Source organism: Haliaeetus albicilla, chromosome 22 (genome assembly GCF_947461875.1).
Source record: "Haliaeetus albicilla chromosome 22, bHalAlb1.1, whole genome shotgun sequence".
NCBI lineage: Eukaryota > Metazoa > Chordata > Aves > Accipitriformes > Accipitridae > Haliaeetus > Haliaeetus albicilla.
Window position 1 is genome coordinate 12663392 of NC_091504.1, and position 21480 is coordinate 12684871.

Here is a 21480-nt window from a genome sequence, read left to right on the forward strand (position 1 = left end):
CCACACCTTGAAATACTACTTATCTAAGAAGGCATTTAGAGTGTCATATTATCAGCCCATAGTAGAATTTCGGGGGTGGCAGGGAAATGAATTCTATCAAAGTGTATTATATCAAAGTGGCAATTTCCTGTAAACTCAAATTAAACCCCTTTAATCTCACATTCCCTACACCTTCTACAAACAGTTCAAGTTCTCCCTTTTCCAATTTCTGCCCTGTTCTGTACTTTTGACCTAGTTACCTGGCTAGTCTTTCACGTTGTTTTGGCAATACTGGCTCTACTTTGCTCAAAGTCCGACAGTTTGTTTCACACTATTGCCTTCCCCTTCCCACCCCCAGAAAGATGACTCACAGAATAAAATCAGGACTCTGCCTGTTCTGAGCACACAAGAGAGAGTTTATCTGTCCATGGAGAGATGTCCACCACCAAGTTCATCACCCAGAGACCCCTCACAACTACTGCAGAAAAAGAGGTCCCTCCAGTGGCACACTTCTCTGCTCATGGATGACTTGTGCAGATGCAGGCATTCAAAGTTTTGGCAAGTCCCCTCATATTCACAGCCATGAGCCATAAACCTGGCTGTGTAACATACCAGTGAGAGGAATTTTTGCTAGGTTCTTGCAAAGTACTGAAAAATAGTACTGTGGGTTTTTAAATAAATGGACAGTTACAGGATTTCTTTACAACTGTTACATAAATCCAGAACACAGCTTGAAAAACACAGAGAAAGTTTGGCCCTAGCACAACCTGCCAACAAATACCAGAGGTCATAATTGTCAGAAATATAGAACTGCAGAGAGCAGGTTGTCCTCAATCTCATTTCTACCAGACAGAGCAGCTCACAAAAAGGAACACTCAGCTAAGCTAGGAGAAAAAAAACCCGATGAATTCAAGGCTTTCAACACAGCCTTGACTGCAGATTCAAAGGTGCCACTCCCAACTGGAACTCTCAAAAGGTGACTGTGGTGGAACTCCTGAAGGATTAACCTGGTTTCGCCTATGTGTAAATTCCTCAGAGAACAGAGCTTTATATATTAGTCAAGTAAACAAGATTGTAGACCATCTACAGACAAATTCAGAACAGAGCTGCATTTGTAGCTTGAAGAATTATCTCTTAGGAAAAGAAAATCTAAACAGCATCCTATTCACATATGTAATATTCTTGTTAGATTCTTTAGATTCATTGAAGATGCCAAGAACGAACAAGAATTATCTTCAATGAACATGAGAATTCAAATACCTCATTGCAGCACACTTAAAATAAGAATCTTATGAGAATGCACCTCAGTATTTTTTAGGAATAACACAAGCACATACTCCAATAACGATGTGAGAATCAAGTGTACAATGGAGCAGATGGACAATATAGATAAGGTGCAACTGACGTAACTCTCTTCTGTAAAGTATATTAAACTTATATTTGACCCATTTGGTCACTCAAATGCAAACTTTTAACTCACAAGGAAACAGATTATCAAGTTATTTATATGCCTATAAAATACATATTCTCAGACTAACATATACACTTAACACTGTTAGGTGTGCACACAAGTGTATATAAATACTTGTTTAGTTACTACATACAATGTATTTCACGTTCAAAGAACAAACTCTTTCTGCATCCTCAGTTAAGGATAATGACATTATAACTACTAGAATAGCAACTTCAGCAGGTCAAAAGAATAGTCAGGTTGTCTAACAACTCACCAGGTTGGGGCTCAAAATCTTTCAAGTTCACTTCATACTCATCTTCATTGAGATATTGGTGTCGGCCCATCATTACAATTGCAAATTTAAACTATGAAAAGGGAAAAACAAAAACAAAACCAAAACAAAACACAACTGGTAAGATACCACATTAAAATAAAGCCTTCAAGTCTAATTTCATAGTCTAACTTGCAGCTGGTTATAAGCAGTATTCTTCAGGGACTGATAAAGGCCAATCCTGTTTAAAATCTTCATCAACAACCTGGATAATGGGATAAAATGAATGCTCAGGAAATCATGAACCTGCATCTGGAGTACTGTGTCCAGGTTCAGGCCCTCCAGGGAAAAAGAGATGGCAACAACAAACTGCAGCAAGTCCAGCAGTGAGACAGTTAGGGGGCTGGAGCCCATGGCATACAAGAAGCTAAGGGAAATGGGTTTGTTTAGCCCAGACAAGAAAAGGCTAACAAGTGGCATCTAGTATTCCACCAACTGAAGGGTGTTACACAGAAGCAGACTCTTCTCAAAGAGCTGCACAGCAAAAGGACAAGAGGTAAACCACCACAAGCTGCAAAATGAGAAATTCTGATTACATGCAAGGCGGGTGGGGGAAGTCTTCACAATGATAGTGGTAATGCTCTAAAATACAGTGTCCAGAATGTGGCAGAATTCCCATCCTTGGGAGTTTTCAAATTGCAGCTAGGTAAAACCCTGAGCAACCTGACTTAACTTTAAACTAGTTCTGCTCTGAGCACGAACCTGAAGGGGGTGGCGTCTAGAGGTCCTGCACCATGTAAACTTTTCTAGGTTACTTTAAAGTTTTGCCAAATATCTCTTTTGAAGGAGGACAGAAATACTACTCTTACACACCATACCTGATTATTCTCAGAAAAAGCACTATTTAAGTCAAGCAACTATTCTATTGATTAAAATCTACACTTATGCCAAATCTGTGGTGTTCCAGCTTCTTAAAATAAACTCATTTAGGGTCCACAATCAGCAATAAAAACTCTCCCAGCTTGACATTACCTTTTCAAATTCTTTTTCTTGTATGTCCAGCATTGTCTGAATCCGCTTCATAACCTCTCTAAAGTGTTCACCCTAATAATTACAACAAGATTTTTAATGTCAAAAAAATCTAGGAAAAAAAAGGATGCTGTTAGTATTTCCTGCTTCAAGGTTCATTGAAATATGTTGCCTTAATCTCTCAGTTATTTACAGAATTACACAAGTATCAATATCATTCACTACCATACGGAATAACAACATACAACAGTTGCTATAAATTCAGCAACTTTAAGTCTTACTGATTCATCATTATGCAAACTGTCCCATAAATCGACCAAGAACTGCTAATGACATGTGCAAGTCAGGTTAAAGTTAAGAAACATAGTTAGAAGATTAGCAGCAAAATGGGCATTTGGCAAAAAAATTTTACATATCCTTTCTAAGCATATTACTTTTTAAAACCTCTACACCTGTGATGCTCCCCCTCAATCAGTAACTTTTTATAGTATGTTTCTGCATGCTGTGTATGTAAACTGCCCCCAAAAGTGATGGATACCATCAACTTAAAGATCAATAATATGTATCAACTGTCATAGACAGGGAAATGCAGTCAGTGCAAATGGTTTCCACCAGAAATCAACACACAGGTTTTACTCTACCTTGGTCAAAAATATGGAAATATAGTAAAGTTCTATGGGGTGCAGAGATGCAGATGTATTTCTCATTCCAAAACTTTTAGAAAAGTAGGTAGTTTTCATACAAACTAACATACATGAACCAGAAAAAGTTTAGAAGCAAATTACTAATTGCCCCCAGAAATATACTTTGATATTAAAAGAATCAGTGTGACATTCAGCTGGAGCAGCACCACATAAAAACTTAAGAATTTTAATTAAGCTTTCAAAATTAGCGTTCACTTTTGCATTAAATTCCAGCCCTAGAAGATAAAGCACATCAAATTACAGACATTATAAAATGCAAAGTCATCTTAGAAAATGTTGAAGAAAGCTAACTTGTTTTTCATAATCATGTGTCTCAGTCAGAAGCCAAGCAACCATGGCTTAGCCACTTCTGCCAACAAGTCTGCATCGCAATTACTTAAGTGGTATTAGAAACAGGATTCTAGTTGGTTGTTTTTTTTGTGGGGGTGGGCATCTGCAGGGGTTTGGGGAAGGAGGTAGCATTGCTTTGATAGCATTTCAAGTCCTTGGCTGATGCTGAATGCATACTTTCTAGATGCTGCAGAGGCTCACTGAAACATTAAATCTGTATATGGAAAAGATAACTGAGACACTAAATGATTTAACTGTAAAAAGGCATATATGGGGCAGAACCCTTTATACAGGAGCAGTATTTTCCTATATACTTTTTATGTTAATTTCTTTGACAGTGCTTTAAGAAAACATCATCAATATAATCCCATGGGGAGAAAAAGAGGCATACTGTACCTGGTGTATCCTCAGCAAGAATGGAATTCCAAATGTCCCAAAAACCTCTTTGTGGAAATGTGCCACTGTGATTAACATCTCGTTTTCTTTATCTATATCTACCTGGTCCAGAGGAATTTCCTAGATCCAGACATAAAATTATGACTGCAATCAGCTAAAACTTCCCCCAAAAGTAACTTATTAAGTAACTAAAAGCATAATTGATGTACTGTTACTGATGTAAAACAGATCATTTAAAAACAATTAAAACAACCATGCTGTTTGACAGAGTCTTTTACAAGAGTTGCTCATCCCTGGCATGACAGCATTCAGCTTCCCCGATTCAGTAAATACTCTCTCAGCTTCCTCAAATGGCTTTTTGGACATGAAATCTTCTATCAGCTGTAGTAGTAGCTGATAGCAGTATCACAGACCTCTTGTGATCTCCTTATTATAGTTTACACTGGAAACTTTCTTTTTTTAAATTTCTGATCTTTGAGGCAAGTTACCAGATTTGAATGCTGAAATGTTTAGGAAAAAAAAAAATCACCTAAGTATCAAAATTTGGCTCAAGAAGCTCAAACTTAACAGGAAAGGAAAGAAAGTCTTCTAGAAATACTTAAGTTTAGAGTATGAAAGTGGATTCAAAGAATAAACATTTATATCACAAGTCCTCAAACCAACCTTGGAATTATTGCTAAGGCAGCAAATGTCCTATGGACAAGCCCTTGCCAAGTCTTCCTGTATTGTTACAATAAACATACATAAAAAATTAAGGAATGACATCATTATAGGTAAGCAGATGGAACAGAGGAAAGATTTTAGAAGTATTATCTTTAAAAATACATATATATTATCATGTAATCTTGCTTGCGGCAAAGATCAGAGTATTTGAAAATCGGAATCCAGAAAAGGAGAATTACCACTGGAGAGTTTCTTCTCTCAAAGTCAAGTTTTAAAGTTTCTTTAAGAAAGTAATATTTACCTCTATTCGAAACGTTCGACTTGTTGCAGGTGACAAACACTCTAACAGCTCATCTTCCTGATGGACACCAATTATTTTGTAACTTACAATTTCTAGCAGCCTTAAAAATAAACAAACGGGAAAAAGCATAAAAAAACTTAAACAAAAAATATTTTAAAAAATCAATGCAGCATTTCTTTCTCTAACTTTTGAGAAGAATTAGTGTAGTCAGGATGTAAACAGATGCTACTACTGTATTTGTAAAACTTTAAATTCAGTCTTTAATAAAAATTAAGCTGTAAAGTTACAAGAGGTTAAACCACTTCTGGCTCATGGCAAAAAAAGCCAGTATGCGCAATTATAAGATGAAGGTTTTTAATTTAGATTGTTTCTTAAACTCTCTTTAGATGACCTCACTTTTCTTAACTCCTGAGAAGTGAACAGCATGAAATGCTTAAATTTGAAACAATTATTAAATTGTGAGTTAACAAATGCAATTCATGAAACTTACGCATCTCAAGGATGTAGCTTTATGAAATACAAAACAAATAATTATATAAAATTTATATTCATAGTTAATAAGAACTCTCTTAACAATGTGACTCTGGAAGCTTTTTACTTCTAACATAGTCTCAGACTTCATTTGATAATAATGGTTTCCACAGTATTTTAAATTCTATGGATGCTTTTCTGCATAAAATTCACATGGTCACATAAAAGAAATCAAAATCTTCCAGCTTTACCTTAATTTCCCTGAACCTTTTTCAGAGAGTTCTACAACTTTTTTACATTCTTCTAACAGGTCTCGCACACACCCATGCTTATCTGGATATACTGTTATTTCCTATGGAATTTGAAACAGAAAAATTGTTAGAAAACCTGAAAATGTAAACAACCATATTAAAGCACAGAATACACTGGATTCTTCTCTTCATCAAAATTTCATTTTTAAAAGATAACAATTACTAAAGTGAACACCTATGTTATCTTCAAAATTTTTGTAAGAACTGAAACAATTCTTTTAATTTTTTGGTCGTTTGGGCTTTATTGTTGTTGTTGATTGGCTGGGTTTTTACATAAGATACAACTTTGTTCTAATTTTGTGTTATTGAGGGACAACAGTGTGAACCATCATCACAGCCATACCAGCTTTGACATAGAAATGATAGCAAGTGTGTAACAGCCAGCTTCACTCACCTCTTCCCTAAACTGGCTATTTAGCCATATGCATTTAAAACTTCTTCTGTTTTCAAAATCAGTTATTTTCATTTTGAGCTTAAGGAAGAAAAGAAAAACACTTTAGGCACACTTTGTATGGGGCAGAATTATTTTTTTTTAAATTTGCACCAATAAAAAAAAAAGACTCTTACCTGTTGATAGTAAAGTTTTTTAGGTTGCCTAGGCTTGAAGAACTGCAGAAGATCTCTTAAAGTACCTTCATAATTATGTCTAAGAGGATTACCAGGGCCATCCCTATAACTACAGAAGGAAAAAGAAAAACATAAGTATCTCTTTACAATCCATCACCGCTCAGTAAATCGAAGTACCAAGTACATTTTTATTCCTGGCTTCTAGTTTTACATAATTGCTAGCACAGCCTAAGCGGCATTATATTCAGTGCTTTAGTGATTTTTAAAGACAGGTGAGTGTATGGGACAGAAATACCATTCACTGAGCGCATTCACTCTCTTGGATGTTTACAAGCTCACCTTTAATGCTGCAGGGTGGCAGACCTATATTCCTCTGAAACTACTAGTATAGCAGCACATGCTTTGGATTGTGAAAGGTTAATTTGTGGAGCCATATGACACAGCAAATTCCAGAGTCACCACAGCACTGTAAACTATAAAGAGCTACTCAAATTACGACAGTCTCATTGATGATGAAGGGAGATACCTACAGGTTAATAAAGAGCAACCTACATTTACATGAATACAAAAAGATGGTGTAATTTGTCTGTGTGCATTATTCCTACATATAACTAATATGCTGTTTTCTGCTATAGTTTTATACAGATTCAAATCCAGTTTTACACAACTGTGCCTGAGAACAGCACTTCAACCAGAAATGTCCCTTTTAGCAGCTGTGAATTTGTTAGATCATCGTCATCTTCATTAAACCTCATTTGCAGACTTTGGGGGAGGTGGGGGAAAATCAGTGAAGCAACTCCTGCATTTAAACCTGTAAAAATCAGCAAAAATCCTGCTTTTATGTGCACTTGTTTCTACTCTCCTCCATTCCAGAACTCTGCATTCACTTTAACAGCACCTGCATTAGCTTAATAATTTGTTGCATACAGTAAGGCTTTGAATTAATGATTTTGGAAATTTAAACAATGATCCTTTAAAAATGCATCTTTTTTCAATGACACTTACTAGAACTCTTCTAAAATGTGCAATTCTTTGAGGCTCTAGAGCCAGCTGTTGCAATACTTAAAACTGTCTATGCAACTTGCTGTGCATGCCAGAATGCTAACATTTTACCGGTAAAGAATTAGTTAACAACCTGGAAAAAGCCACCAAGTAACTGCTACCTATCTATACTTAGGCTAAGTATTTGGGCTAAGTATTTTAAAGAATAGTTTAGACACAGAACACTAAGGATATTCATCTTACCCTTGGGACTTGAAAAACTGTAATAGCATTGGATCCGTATTAAGTCTTTGCGCAACTGTCTTTGCAACCTGCAAATAAATTTTTTTTGTAAGTTCTGAATTATTTCAGACAATTATGACATTGCTTTACAACCATACAGTCATTCATTACACATCAAGAACATTATGCTACTGAAATTCTGAGAAACGCACTATGTCTACTTCTAAGGCAAAATAAACTAGCATCTTTAGCTTCTGAACAGTTGACAAACAATAAGCTATGTGAGGGGAAAAAAAAAAAAAAGAGAGGAGACTGTCTCTTTTATTACAATAAATCACTGTCACCAAAAGGCCACAAAATCCACAATAGCTCTACTCCTCTTTTGGTTTGGTTTTGTTTTGGGGTGGGGTTTTTTTGTTTGCTTTTTTGTTTGTTTTTTGTTTGGGGTTTTTTGTTTTGTTTGTTTTGTTTTTCATTATAGTATTAGTGGAGAAATAAGTAAGACTTGCTCTTTGAAAACTACCACTGTTCTTTAATTTACTCCAAGGAAGTTAGTTTGCTGGGTAATATCACCACATTATTCCCATCAGTATATTTCATGTCACTGCCTCACTATAAGCATGGGGAATCCCTGTCTATTTTTCCCTCACCAAAAAAAAGCAGCCCCTATAAAAACTTACATTACAAGTAAAAATGAAATAAAAGAAGGTGAGTTGCTGAAAAACAGACAATGAGAACAGGATAGCAAAATTCATCCATGACTTCCCCTGTGTATGCAGGTGCTCAAAGTTCCTGCCTTTGGTGACAGAAAATAAACTGTCTGGGTTTTCTGACAAAAGCAACTGCAGGAGAACTGTAGGGAGCCAAAACTACTCAGGCTCTTAATAGATCACACCAACCTTTTTTTTTTTTTTTTTTTTTTTTTTTAAAGTTTCACGGTCCAGTTTTCCTCTTCTAGACACCCCCAGCTACCCTTTATGAACACAACAGGTTTGATCTGTTAGTGCCACTGAGCACTAAACAGCATTGTTTGAAGAAAGCAATGAAGTTTGGTCTACAAAATGAATATGGTTGGTGATATTACACCACATCTAGTGGGTATCACTAGATTCCCAAGGTATTTTCCTTTTAACAGCTAAATAAGTTGAGCAAGTTTTACATGTCACTTAGAAAGCAAATGCATAATTTAATTAGAATATCATTTCCCTGACTGAGCAGAATGGCATATCAAGAATCCTATTGTCAAATAACTCATTATTAATAAAACTGGGGTTTTTTTAGAGTATTTTCTTCTCACACGCATTAGTGGCTTCCTTAAATTTTTCATTACCGCAATGCAAGAAGTGTGCAAGAACAGATCTACTCTTTTCTAAAAGTACGTATAACGCACTTGTGAACTAGCACAGCAGTTACTTTCAGAACAAGGAAACAAAAGCAGAGAAACAAACAGGACACATACCTGAAAGTAATTCATCCTATTGGATAAAGTAACAACAAAGCCTGGGTCATTGGGGATGGTTTTATCACAGAAAATGACATCCACACGATGATAGAGGTCTCGGAAGTATTCTTTAGCTGTTGGTAGCTCACTGTTATCATTTTCTGGGTCATCCCTACAAGAGCAAACAAATGATAATACCATTACATATCACATTGTTACATATACAAGCAGTTAGGGCTTTTGAAAACATGTTCTACAGTAAGTCAGCAACAGTTGAGAGATACAGAAATAAGGTTTAGAAACCTTTTAAAGATCCACCACTTGTACACAGTAGAACTAATACAATCAGTAGTGACCCACACCTCAGAGTATTTCTGTGCAGTGCAAGGGCAAACACACTCGCACACTGTGCTCACTCATTTGGCAATCTGGCAATACTCTGAATCCAGTCGTTTCGCAGCAGCATTCTACCAGTAGTCGTCCCTCCCTCCCACCCTGGCACATTATTGTGCGTCTGTACTAACGCTGCCACAGCTTTCCATATAGTCCTGTATTAACGGCTTTGCACAGAGGCCAGATGTACAAAGCAATCCTTGAACCACAGAAGCAAAACAGTTGGCACAGACGCTGGTTTGGGTCACTACTGACTGGTACCCCTATCTTCTCAGCGGAGAAATAGCACCAGGGTACAAGCTGTGCACTTACCCAGGAGTCAGCAGCCAGCCAAAGGTGCATAACACCAACTGGGTCAACAGGGAATGCGAGTTCCAAGGCATGACATGAGAAATACATTCATCTCACATAATCTGGGGTAAGAGTGCTGAAGATAGACTAGCTGGCTTCCACCCACTGTCAGCCCATGGAGAGAAACAGAGCAACACAGTTGGGTGTGACCATCAGGAGTGAGAGCATAGAAATGCTGATTTATAGCCCTGACAAGCTTAAGAAAGATCCCTTTAATGGATACAAGATGCAGGAGTTCTCCTGCCTTGGAGAAAACTCCAGCTGAAGCACCAGTACACCTATGAGTCGCATATGCTCAGGCAAATTGGGAGCACCTCATCACCGTAGACCAATAAGGAACTTACTGTGAGCATGAGTAAAAGGAAAAAAAGGGAAAGCAGTTTAGTTTAGTTCTAGGCTGAAAGGAGCTCCAAGCCAAGAGCCTTGTACAGTGGTAACGGTACTGAGCCCGAGATCTGAAATGTTGGTAGGCTCTTCAGTGTCTAAGTTACAGTGGCTCCAAGTAAAAAGCTGCAGAACTCACGTGCATTGCTGAACCACACTCTTTGGTAATATTAAGACCTATTTCAGGTTATTAGTTTGCTAAACTAGGATGAAACCTTCTTTTCCTTAAATAATGTGGCATGTGATAATTAAAATACTACCAATATTTTTTTCATTTCCCCTTTGAATAAACAAATGAGAACATGTCTGCTGTTGGAAAATTGTACTTTGCTCTTGTTAGAAATGCTAAGTTAAGGGAAGTTCTATTTGCAAAGTGAACCAGGTGATTTAATTGCAATGATAAGCTGGCCCCTTAAGATACATACTTCTGAAACACTATGATGTCACCATCCATGAGTTCATCAAGAGCTTTATCAAGAGATACATCATAGTCTTGAATCCTTTCTGTTAAATTGGGTTTAACTTCCTGCAATAAAGAACAAAAATTGTTGATCACAGAATCAGCAAAAGACAAAAATAAAGGTCACAATAGTGAAGACATAATCAGATAAGGTAACCTGAATCTTCTTTCAACTGAAACTAGTGGATCAAGACATATATATGCAAATTAAATGTAATTTCAGCTAAGGTCCAGATACATCTAATTGCTATTGATAAAGCTGCCTGCTCATTTTTACCTTTGCAGTCTCACTCAAGTTACCTTAATTTTCAAAAGTATTTTACCATTCAGCATTATCTTGTTTGCACTGAAAATGTTCCAAAATTCAGAGAATAATTTTCTACTGATGCAGCTTCCAGGAAGCTTGAAGAACACTGATTATGCTCACTTATTTTAAAAGTGCAGAACTTTTGTAGAGCAATTCACTTGTCTTTTAAAAAAAAAAAAACCCAACATTAAAAATGCATATATTATAAAATATCTATATCTGTATTACGTATTTATACCTGTAGGTTGACCTCTTGGGATAAAAAGACCTGTCTAAACAAACCGGAATCAAACTGCAACCCTGACTTGCACAGAGTAGGAGTACCTGACAGTTCTGCTTTTTAGGATAGAAGTGTGCGTGCTCCCCTAGAACCACCAGAGAGAGCAGCACAACTACTAACAAAAATTGCAATTAAAAAAAGCCAACCAAACAATAAAAAAAAAACCAATTAAAAAAAATCCTCGTTCTTACTATAGCAAGGACTTTGCCTTGGCAAGATCTACATCTTCATCACTCAATAATCACAGCAGTTCTAAAGATTTACTATTTCTGTATTTGGGCGGAAACATGTTAGCAGACTGAAGTATTTTGTTTGCTGACTTCTAACTTAGGGAAGGAAGGAAGAACATGCAACATTTTCTTAACTCCGCTGTCTAAGGGGGGCACTGAAGATACAATGACCAATCATGTTAGCAGCATTAGCTCCTCTAACACTGCAACTCAGAGGATATGCACAGATTTAGCACAGCAACGCTGCTTATGTAGGACTTCATATAGAGATTTTTTATTTTTAAAGCCTCACACCTTTAGCTCTTTAATTTTAAATCTGTTTTGAAGTTAAATATCTGCTGCTACTCTCTTGCAGCACTGTAGACTTCAAAGCTACAGGTTACAGAGTGCTTATGATTTAGAAATTACAATTGTTATGAGCAACCTTTTCTTAACTGAATAAAGATTCTTCTTCTCTAGTTATAGCATGTAAAAGACAAAAATGTTACAAAAATTCTATCAATCCAAACCTCATAGAGGATAAGGTTAGTTTCTTGTGGAAATCCTGCTCTCTCACACATAACTGGAAGCAAGTCACCTATTGGAAAAGGAAAGGAATGTGAAATGTGTTGCACTTTAACTGCTAGTGAGACCTCCTGCAAAAAGGAAATAACCTATTTTTCTACCCTGGATAAATAGTTTTTAAATGCCTAAGAAAGAGAGCCTTCCAGATTAAAGCTTCCCTTACTGACATTCAACCCAGTGACAGACTTTAAGGTTTCCTTCCACTTCATCTGAACAACAACAAAATTATGTGCAAAGCCACCCAAGATCAGAGGATGAAGTAACACTGTACCTTCCCCAGAGAAAAATTTTAATCTCTTTAAAAGAAAAAAAAGAAATTAAGACAGCTAAAATACAGAATTAGAAAGCATGTACATAAGTCAACAAATTGAGACATTCAAAATGACAAATTGAAATATTTTTACTCAGTGGACATTTGCTAAATTCTTTAAATGGGCCCATATGAAAACCAAGGCTTATGCCCAGTTCAGTCTGAGCAGCTGCTCTTATCCTACCATAGTGAAAAGTTATAGAAGAGTTATTTTAAAAGCTACTGCAGAAATACATTTCACAAAAAACCCCCTTGAAATAGAAAGAAAAAAACAAACTGGAGAGCAGTGTCAAATCACAAAGCTTTACAGCAAGTCTGAAACAGCTGTTTATGTTCAGCAACACCTGGCAAATACAGCATACCTGTAACAAAAAATTAACTGACAGCCAACAGTGTATTAAGGCAACACTCTCAGCGTTGCAGAAAGTTTCACTGACACAACATGGGGAAGAAAACTATCAGGTGCTGGAAGAAATCAGAATTTCTTTCTGTGGCCTGCCTTTTATTTCAGTGATAAAACTAATATTAAAAGAAAAAAGATATACAATCTATTGTCTTTTAAAAGTTTCAATTATAACAATGAAACTGAATTTCAGAACTCACGTATTTTACAGGATATAGGTGTGTAGATATGTCCACAATAATTCAAACTTCGAGTCTTCGGATCATACATCTTCAGAAACAACATTACATCGTCTACAAATTAAGAAACAAGATTTAATTTTAAGTAAGGCTTATTTGAGTATATCGGGACAGCAGGGGGGAGATCACCTAGACGTTTTTCTTTAAACAGTAACAAAGATGTGTCTTTGGTTTATTAATTTTATTAATGCCCTTAAAATATTCTTAAATGGTGCATTTTTATAGATCAACTATATATATATGTATGTATATATATAAATTTGTTCAGTGATTCTAAAAACATGAAAAATGTGAAATGTTTTACACTTGGAGAGAAATGAGGAGAAAAACTGCATGAGAAGAAACTAAATTCAGCACTGTCGTTTAATGGGTACATCAGTGTCATCATTGAAAAAAGGAGCGCACAATGTTTTCTGAAATATACCCAAAATAAAGTATTTTTTATTTACTCAATTTTTAGCATATATGCTTACGATCTTTATCAAACTTGGGTAATGTTGCTCCAGTAGCAGCCATCTCTGGATCTACTGTTTCCAAAAATATTGTCCATGGATTTTCATTGTCACTGAGCTCAATCATCTATGTAGAAAGATGTGGAAGAAGAAAAAAAGTCTCTGGAGAATATAATATAACCTGATACCTGCATTTTCATCAGATACAAGAACTTTACGACATTCTATGAGTGGGAGAATGATGGGTTTGGTTTTGGGGTTTTTTTAGTTGCATTAATGACAGGAAGTTTATGATGTTTATTAAGAGAAACAATGACAGATACAAAAACACCAAAAAAGTTTTAATGAAGCACAAATGATAGCTTTTATTTAAAATGGACCTATTTCTGTTTCATTTTAAAAATATACCTACAGCTTGCTTTATTATGGCAAGAAAATTACTTCACTTTAGAAGTAACAGGACAGTAAAACCAGTCACTGTCTTCTGTGGTATTCAGACACAATGTTTTACATTTTAAGCAACACATTTCATTAAATCAAGAGTTTTTGCCCAAATAATGGAGGACTCAAAAAGACATTTCTGTTTGAAATATACCGTAAAAATCATGATCATGCTTTTTTTCATGGAAATAAAATTGTGCACCACACTCCTCCCTCCTATCCAAATCAATCCACTAAATCTCAAGTCTTCTCAAGTATCAAACTTTACCAGATACAGGTTAGATTAAAACCTTGAAAAATCTGATGTCCCAAACTTACAGATTCTTAAGGAGAACTAAAAATCATGGGTGATGTACAGAAATAATGTCCTCTATCGAATATTTACCGTTTTATTGCCATCTGCTTCATTATCTAACATTGCAGGTCTTTTTGTTCCATTACTTCTAGCTTGCATTGGCCATAATCTGATTTGATCCTGGGGAAATCCCTACAATAAACAAAAATTGTGACAGGAAACAAACATAAAAAAGACTAAGATACTTTTATTAAGCCCAAATAGATCTTCTGTTTTAAAAGGTCTGAATTATGACTGCTGCCATTACCAGGAGAAGATAAAGACTATGAAGCAACCGTAATGTAATACAATAAATACATACAGACATTCAGCTAGAGAAAACTTACCATCGTTTGAGAGAGATTTTGAACAAATTCTGTAAGAGTGGAGTTTTTTAGTACTTTGAAAACAGTGTATTTCACTTTTTCTTCATCATACATATCATTGCCTTGGTGACCACAGAACTGATCCTCTGCCACTATCTGAAAAGGCACATTTAAAGGTTACTATTCGTATTAACTCAGCTGCACAACGTAATACCTTTTTATGATGCTTAACTATGCAACAACACTGGCTCTCTGGATAGCGGCACACTGCTAACACTATTCGCGTTCTCACGAAGAAAATTCGCAAGTATACAGATTATAATGAAATTAAAAAATGGTGATTGATAGTCAAGTCAGTGTAAGTAATTAAAATACACTAATTCTTACAAATCCCAAACAATTAAAAACCAGTTGCACTTAGATCCCAATCTTGGAAACATGTGCTCTAACAATCCTGGCACTTAAAAAAAGGCTACATAATTATTTTAGTGGTGTAATACAAGGAGGCTGGCCTAAAATGTTTCCTGTGATCTCCCACAGCTCCCATGCATTCTTTGTTAACAGAAAGACAAACAGTGCAACTCTGCCAGTCCCTCCACTGAAAACAGCTCTAGTGTAAATGCAGTGTAGAATAAGCTAAACTTCACCAACATCTCTACTTATGAGCACCAGAAAGAAGATGCAAGGAAACATGGGAGGCAAATGGAAAACGGGTTCTATTTTCTTGTGCCAGATGGGCTCTGGAAAGAGCCATAAACAGGGTTCCTTAAGGCAATTCATAACAATCTAGTCCATCTGGCTTTTTTGGAAAAGATAATTGCAAATATAAGCACTCTCCCCTTCTGCTTCTACTTGATGAGCTTCATTTGGCAGTAGTCCAGGCTTGCAGCCTATGGCTAGATACATTCTAATTTTAGAAAATAATTCCTGAAGGAGATGAAAGTGCGGTGGCAGGGCAGCCATTCAAAATAACCTGGTCCTTTTCCTTTCACCTGAACTTACTATTTCTACTTGCAAGCATGTAACTTCTAGAGAAAACAGAAAAGTCTATAACATACAGTACTGTTTGTTTCATTAGGATTCGTTGCATATGTAAATATACTTACAAGCACTAAAATAATAATTTAACTTCAAACCACTACTTCCAAACACAAATTTAAAAAAAAAAGAAAATCAAGAGTTGTCTTGGGTGGCTCAACACTCTGAATTTTAATGGTAAGGCAGTTGCAACTTGATCTGTTTCAAAAGCTGACCTGCACTTGCATATAGAGGTGAGCTTCCTGCCTCTCCTTCCTCTTCTGAGCTTCTATCCTTTTCTCTTCTTGTAGCCTTTCTACAAGTTGTTGAGGAATATCATGGTCCGTGACAGGCTGCAAAACTTCACCTACAAAGCAGATTTTGTGATGTCATTTCAAGATTTACATCAAACAGGGTTTTCTTTATACACACTTGACTTTCCGCTGATTTGAAGTCAAAACCGGCTTTTTTCATCTTTTAATTAAAAACATGGTTTGATATCATCATGTTCTGGCAAAAGCAGCATTTCCTATCCCAAGCCAAAACGCACTATTTCCATGAAATGTGTATCATAGACTTCTGAATTAAATATTCATTTCAGGATTTAAAAAAAAAAAATTGCCAACACTCAATTTTGGTTTTAGTATACATATACCTACATATTCATAATAAATTGGATTTAGTTTCCATCACTGAAGTTAGTTCACTAATTCTTCCATCCTATAAAACAATCAAGGCTGAAGCACTTTGCAGATACAGTCTTGCCTTACTGTACTAGGACAAGACGACACTAGATTAGCACATACTTTACAAAAGTGAGAGAAAGGCTGGTTGATCCCATGGAATCTATAAATTCCAACTATTAACTAACAAAGTCCCTTTGTATAGGAAGACCATCAACAATTCAGAAGTAAAATATAGCCCTAAATCCCTGTATGTAAATCTAACTTGTAACACATGCAGAGTATACATACTTAATTTTGATTCCCTGATGTAAACCAACATGTACGCATTCGTACAGTGCCGTACAGATAAGTCATCGTCATGACCTCCATAGTTGTGTTCAATCGCTTCTTCCTTTGTACATCTTGATACAACATCGTCATCAAATTTACACCACTAGGGAGAAAATTTTATATAAATATAATTTTACACACAAAAACATATTCCTGAATGATAAATTAATCCTATTTCTGGCATGCCTTTCAGCTCTTTGAAGTAACTAAAATTGCTCTTCAAGCAGCATCAGTTTAAAAAAAAAATCTAGTTCGGTATAATTTGTGCTACCTGCTACTTGCACTCAGCCTAAGGAAGGCCATAAATACCAAACCTTTATTGAAATATTTGAACATTTTACAATGAATATCAGAAGCCCGGTAATTATTCAAAGAACTTTTTCTTAAGACCGTTACTCAAATATCTATTTGATATGAATCAGAAAATTGACCTTATTTGTTGTAAAATAAAATAAAAAGCGGTGATGCACAAGATATCTAGTAATTATTTGTACATTTAAAGTAATTTACAGCAAATTTTAAACTAAAACAATAAAGCCAAGTAAGAATGAAAGACAAATAGCAACAAATTCACAGCAAAATCTGACTTCTACTTTTACTGTGAACAGTCATGTACACACAAAACCAGTCAACTCCAGGGAAGAGGCACCTGACCTATAAACGTCTGATCCAATCAAGTCACCTAAACCTGTAACAGTGGGACATGCAAAGATATATTGAACTTCTGAGTCACGGAAACATTTGAAATGTTTGTATTTGCTTCAGCATAAAGTCAGCCTAAAAGAAATGCTGGATAAAATCTGATTGCAGTAGAACTTCAACACATATGCACACACAATTGAAGGGATTCCCTTAGTTCAAAGTCTTTTGCCAAAAGCCAATAGAAAAGATGAAGCTGCTCCTCTTTAGAAGGCAAGTGATTCTTTAATGCCTCCAAATGCAGGCTCCTCCCTAAAGAGCAAAAACTAGATGCGAGGGCTGCTGGTTTTTCTTTTTGTAAATACAAAGTAAGTCTCCCAAATACATTGGAATCGGTGTCAAATGAAAGAATATCAAGCTAAGAACTACACGGAGAAGTCAAATCCTTGTGTGATGAAGTAAGTGTGCCAGCAAGTTCTTCTATTAGGCAAGAAAAATGACAAAGATTTGCCCATTATGAAAAGTGCAAGTATATATTTGCAAAACACAAATATGTTTAGGTGCTTTGCAATACTCACTTTGCCATCCCCCTTTGGATTTAGGTAAACAACGTAATGTCCGCCATGGTTATCTCCACTGTGTACTAGAACTGCATGAAGAATGTAATTCGCAGGATCTTTAGGATCTGTTTTTTGTAAAAATTCATCTAGTGGCAACTGTTCAGGAAACTCAAACCTAGTTTTGAAAAGAATTAAGACAGTTGTATTTGTAATTAAGACAGACACATGCTATTATGCAAGACATCAGTGCTTACTCAAGCAAGTTACAAAAATTCAACAAATTACTGTTACAATGTCATTTCTATCCAGAATATACTGCATACAGTGGCAGATTTTATACTGTTTTAATATGGAATAAAAATAATCTTCATAAACAGCTCTGAGAAAGTACGCACTCAGTAACAAGGGTAAGAGCACTTTAACTGAAATAGTGCTGGTTTGGATTCACTGTGTCAAGGGAAAAGCTCAAAACCTGTTATTTTCTAGTACACAAAGGCAGCTTTTCTAGCACAGGTACCACTGGACGGGAACATTATTTTGAAATGTCTTTCAGCTGCTGCAGCCTCACCTTCTTGGTGAGACTCAAATTGTTGCAATACAGGTTTAGTTTACAACCAACAACATACCTCCTTGAGAAATTATCAGCCTCTTCTTACAGTGAGTGGGCATGGAAATAGATGGAGGGAAAGCAGAGGACTACTTATTCATCCTACTTACTCCTGTGGCAGTCTATGGGAATGTACCAACTTTCCACACGTGGCACAAAGAATGTTCCACAAAGTGTTAAAAGATGCATTCACTTGTTTCATATTCAAAACAACAGCTACAAATGACTAAGTATTCAATTTGTCATTCAGAACCTTAACATTCAATCAGTGCACCTTTCGGGGACCTCCAACACGTGTGTGACTGCACAAACCTTCCCCTTGGGGTTGAATCAAAAATAGGCTTTTGGCAAACTATTTTTGACAAAATACATTCACAGGTCCAAATTCTACAATGAAAAAAAAAAACCAACCAACAAAACTTACCTGTCATTTATCTTGATGTTTTGGTCAGTCTGAGGATCATACATAAATCTCATGAGCTGTAGGTGTAATACTGGTGGCAATGTTAGGAACTTCACACCTTTCTCTGCCTCCTAGAAATTTTGAAAAAAAAAGAGGGTTGAAATGGCAAGATTTTTAGTAACTCAACATGCTTGTTTGCTGCAGACACTCTTCCTATGGACTTTCATTTTATAGGCTTGACAACACAACGTGCACCAAAGAATGGTTCAAAAATTGAATCGTGGTTAACTTAACACTGCACCAACTTTCCCATGAGCTACTCCAGTAACACTTATTAGTACTCAGTTCATTTAAATTTAGGCCATTCATACAAGCACATGTAAACACCTCACTGCATTAAGAGCAAGTTACCTGCATAAATAAAATTAAAAGAGAATACAGAAGCAAGAACTCATTTTTGATCAATTTTCATGTTCATTGCATCCAGCCAACAAATATTTGGCTACCATGCTGTACCTTCCTAAAAACAGCTAAAGAATATGTAGAACATTACTGACATTACTAGAGGCTGCAGAAGTAAGCTTTACAAAAACAAAATTTTTTATAAATTATTTCAGCTTCCTACAGTAACTGCAGCTGAAAAGCTCAGAAACACATGCACACACATAAATGTTTAAAATTCCACAGGTTCATTTGGCGTTCTTGTTGATGATACAAAAATGACCTCTCTAAACTTAATTTTAGAGCTATGCTGCTTTTTTACTAGACATGTACAAGAACAGACTACTGTCAAAGGAAGAACTTCTCAGTCGTGAGATTAGTAGAGAAGTTAAACATTCTAGTCACTAAAACACTTAAAGGTATAAAAGTAAAACTCACTGCTAATTAGATGGTTTTAAAAACCAAGCTCCATTTTAAGAAACATAACAGCAATTAAGAGCTGTGTAAAAGTTTGTCTAAGGAAAAAAGTCACCCAAATCAGTTGATACAACCTAGAATGGGTTTTGCAACGTTTTTTGGCTACCATAGCTTTGTATGGAAGGACAAGGACATAGAAATAAAATTTAAAACGAGATTTAAAAAAGAAAAATACCTGCAATCCATGTTCTCCTGCATCGTACTTGTTATCACCATCCAACTGTTCCACTGCAACGTAGTCAATGAAGGACTCAAAAACTAAATGAAAGAAGATTGGGGAATTGTAGGGAAGGAGGAAAAAAAATGTAAGTTTACTCTAGCCTGGGGGCTTAACATTGTATTAATCAAATAACATATTAAGACATGAGTGTTTCTGTTTGAATATTTCTGTCTGTCTATAAGAAGAAAAAAAAAAAAAGTTGTATATTGCTTAAGAATGTCAAGAAATGCACCAAATTGTAGGGGCATACCTAAGAATAACAACAGATTTTGAAATCACATTGTTAGAATTGTCTGCCAAATCTCCTATTCTCACTTTGCAACTATTAAGTATCAAGCTAGATTATTCTGTTTGCTGGACTCTTACATGTCCTTTTTCATGTCTTGTATGCCAAGTACTGGGTAAAGTGATGATAAGGGACCACTGATATGCTGCTCCAATTAGTTCACTCTTTTTATTTGCTTATTACCATGGTCAGGTCTAAATAAGAATCTATTTCCTCCAAGTTCATCTTCATATATAAATTATAATGTACTGTGACAACACTACTGTTATCACCATGGCATAGTATGCATTTTTATGACACCAGGAAAACTCCTAAAATTCACGGTTCTATGAAAAGATAGCAGTGAGAGAATTGGGGAGGAAGGAGCAGGGAAGGGAAATTGGTGAAGGAAAAGAAGGTAATGTAAGCGAAAACATTTTCTGCAGAAAATGTTTTCAATTAGGTGCCTTAAAGCAAGGATATTTCAAAGCGCTGAGCACCAACAGACCCATTGGAATTCAACAGGCACTAACGATGTCCAACATGCTGAAGTATTTGACTGGGGCATATCACAATGTATCACTTACTATTTTTCTTTCCCTTTATACTTAGCTGGATGTCATAATAATCTTCTATTCGTTCAGATCGATAGTCTACGTGTTTGCATTGGATATAAGACTGTAAACAAAAACCAAAAACCACAGAATTTCAATGTATACAAGTAACAGAGTTAATTTAAATTATTTAAAAAAAAAAAATTAAATACATACCACCATCTTCCCTCTGAACAATTTAGGAATAGTTCCTTCTACGCATGTGCCTTTCATTTTGTTTTCCACATTATCAAGCAGCTGAAAGAAAAATTAAGTTTTTACATAGGATAAAACTGTAGGGTTTTAATTTATTCATCACACACAGATGACTACTTCACTGATTAAAGTCCAGGTCGCTTGCATAAAAATGAAATGTTAGTCTATTCATACTGGCGTGTCCTTTCTAGTCCTTTAAATCCTCCTCTTCCCCCTAAAAACTGCACTTCCCCCAGAAAACTACTCCAGCTACATGCTTTTGAGTCTGGAAAAACCTCACAAATGTAACGATGCGTTTGCATCTTCAAAACTGCATTTCTCTCCATGACTATATAAGGACCATTAGCATATGTTCCATTTATTTTCAGCCTTCCCTATCCTTTACAAATTCCTCACCCACAAAAGGTCACAA

The 21480-nt window shown here is 35.9% G+C and overlaps 1 protein-coding gene across 1 annotated transcript in view; it reads right to left on the reverse strand.

Moving 5' to 3' along the window:
• The window catches only part of USP7 (ubiquitin specific peptidase 7), a 75657-nt gene that overhangs the window by 2526 nt on the left and 51651 nt on the right, over positions 1-21480 (reverse strand). The window contains exons 9-30 of the mRNA XM_069809918.1: positions 21030-21110; positions 20847-20937; positions 19950-20032; positions 18878-18987; positions 17865-18021; positions 16606-16750; positions 15868-15998; positions 14636-14770; positions 14340-14441; positions 13535-13640; positions 13023-13115; positions 12055-12122; positions 10694-10794; positions 9159-9312; positions 7721-7788; positions 6476-6584; positions 6303-6380; positions 5849-5949; positions 5127-5226; positions 4163-4282; positions 2736-2807; positions 1707-1797 (exon numbers count right to left, since the gene is read on the reverse strand). Of these exons, the coding sequence (XP_069666019.1) occupies positions 1707-1797; positions 2736-2807; positions 4163-4282; positions 5127-5226; positions 5849-5949; positions 6303-6380; positions 6476-6584; positions 7721-7788; positions 9159-9312; positions 10694-10794; positions 12055-12122; positions 13023-13115; positions 13535-13640; positions 14340-14441; positions 14636-14770; positions 15868-15998; positions 16606-16750; positions 17865-18021; positions 18878-18987; positions 19950-20032; positions 20847-20937; positions 21030-21110 (2296 nt within the window). The remainder of the gene's footprint in view (positions 1-1706; positions 1798-2735; positions 2808-4162; positions 4283-5126; positions 5227-5848; positions 5950-6302; positions 6381-6475; positions 6585-7720; positions 7789-9158; positions 9313-10693; positions 10795-12054; positions 12123-13022; positions 13116-13534; positions 13641-14339; positions 14442-14635; positions 14771-15867; positions 15999-16605; positions 16751-17864; positions 18022-18877; positions 18988-19949; positions 20033-20846; positions 20938-21029; positions 21111-21480) is intronic.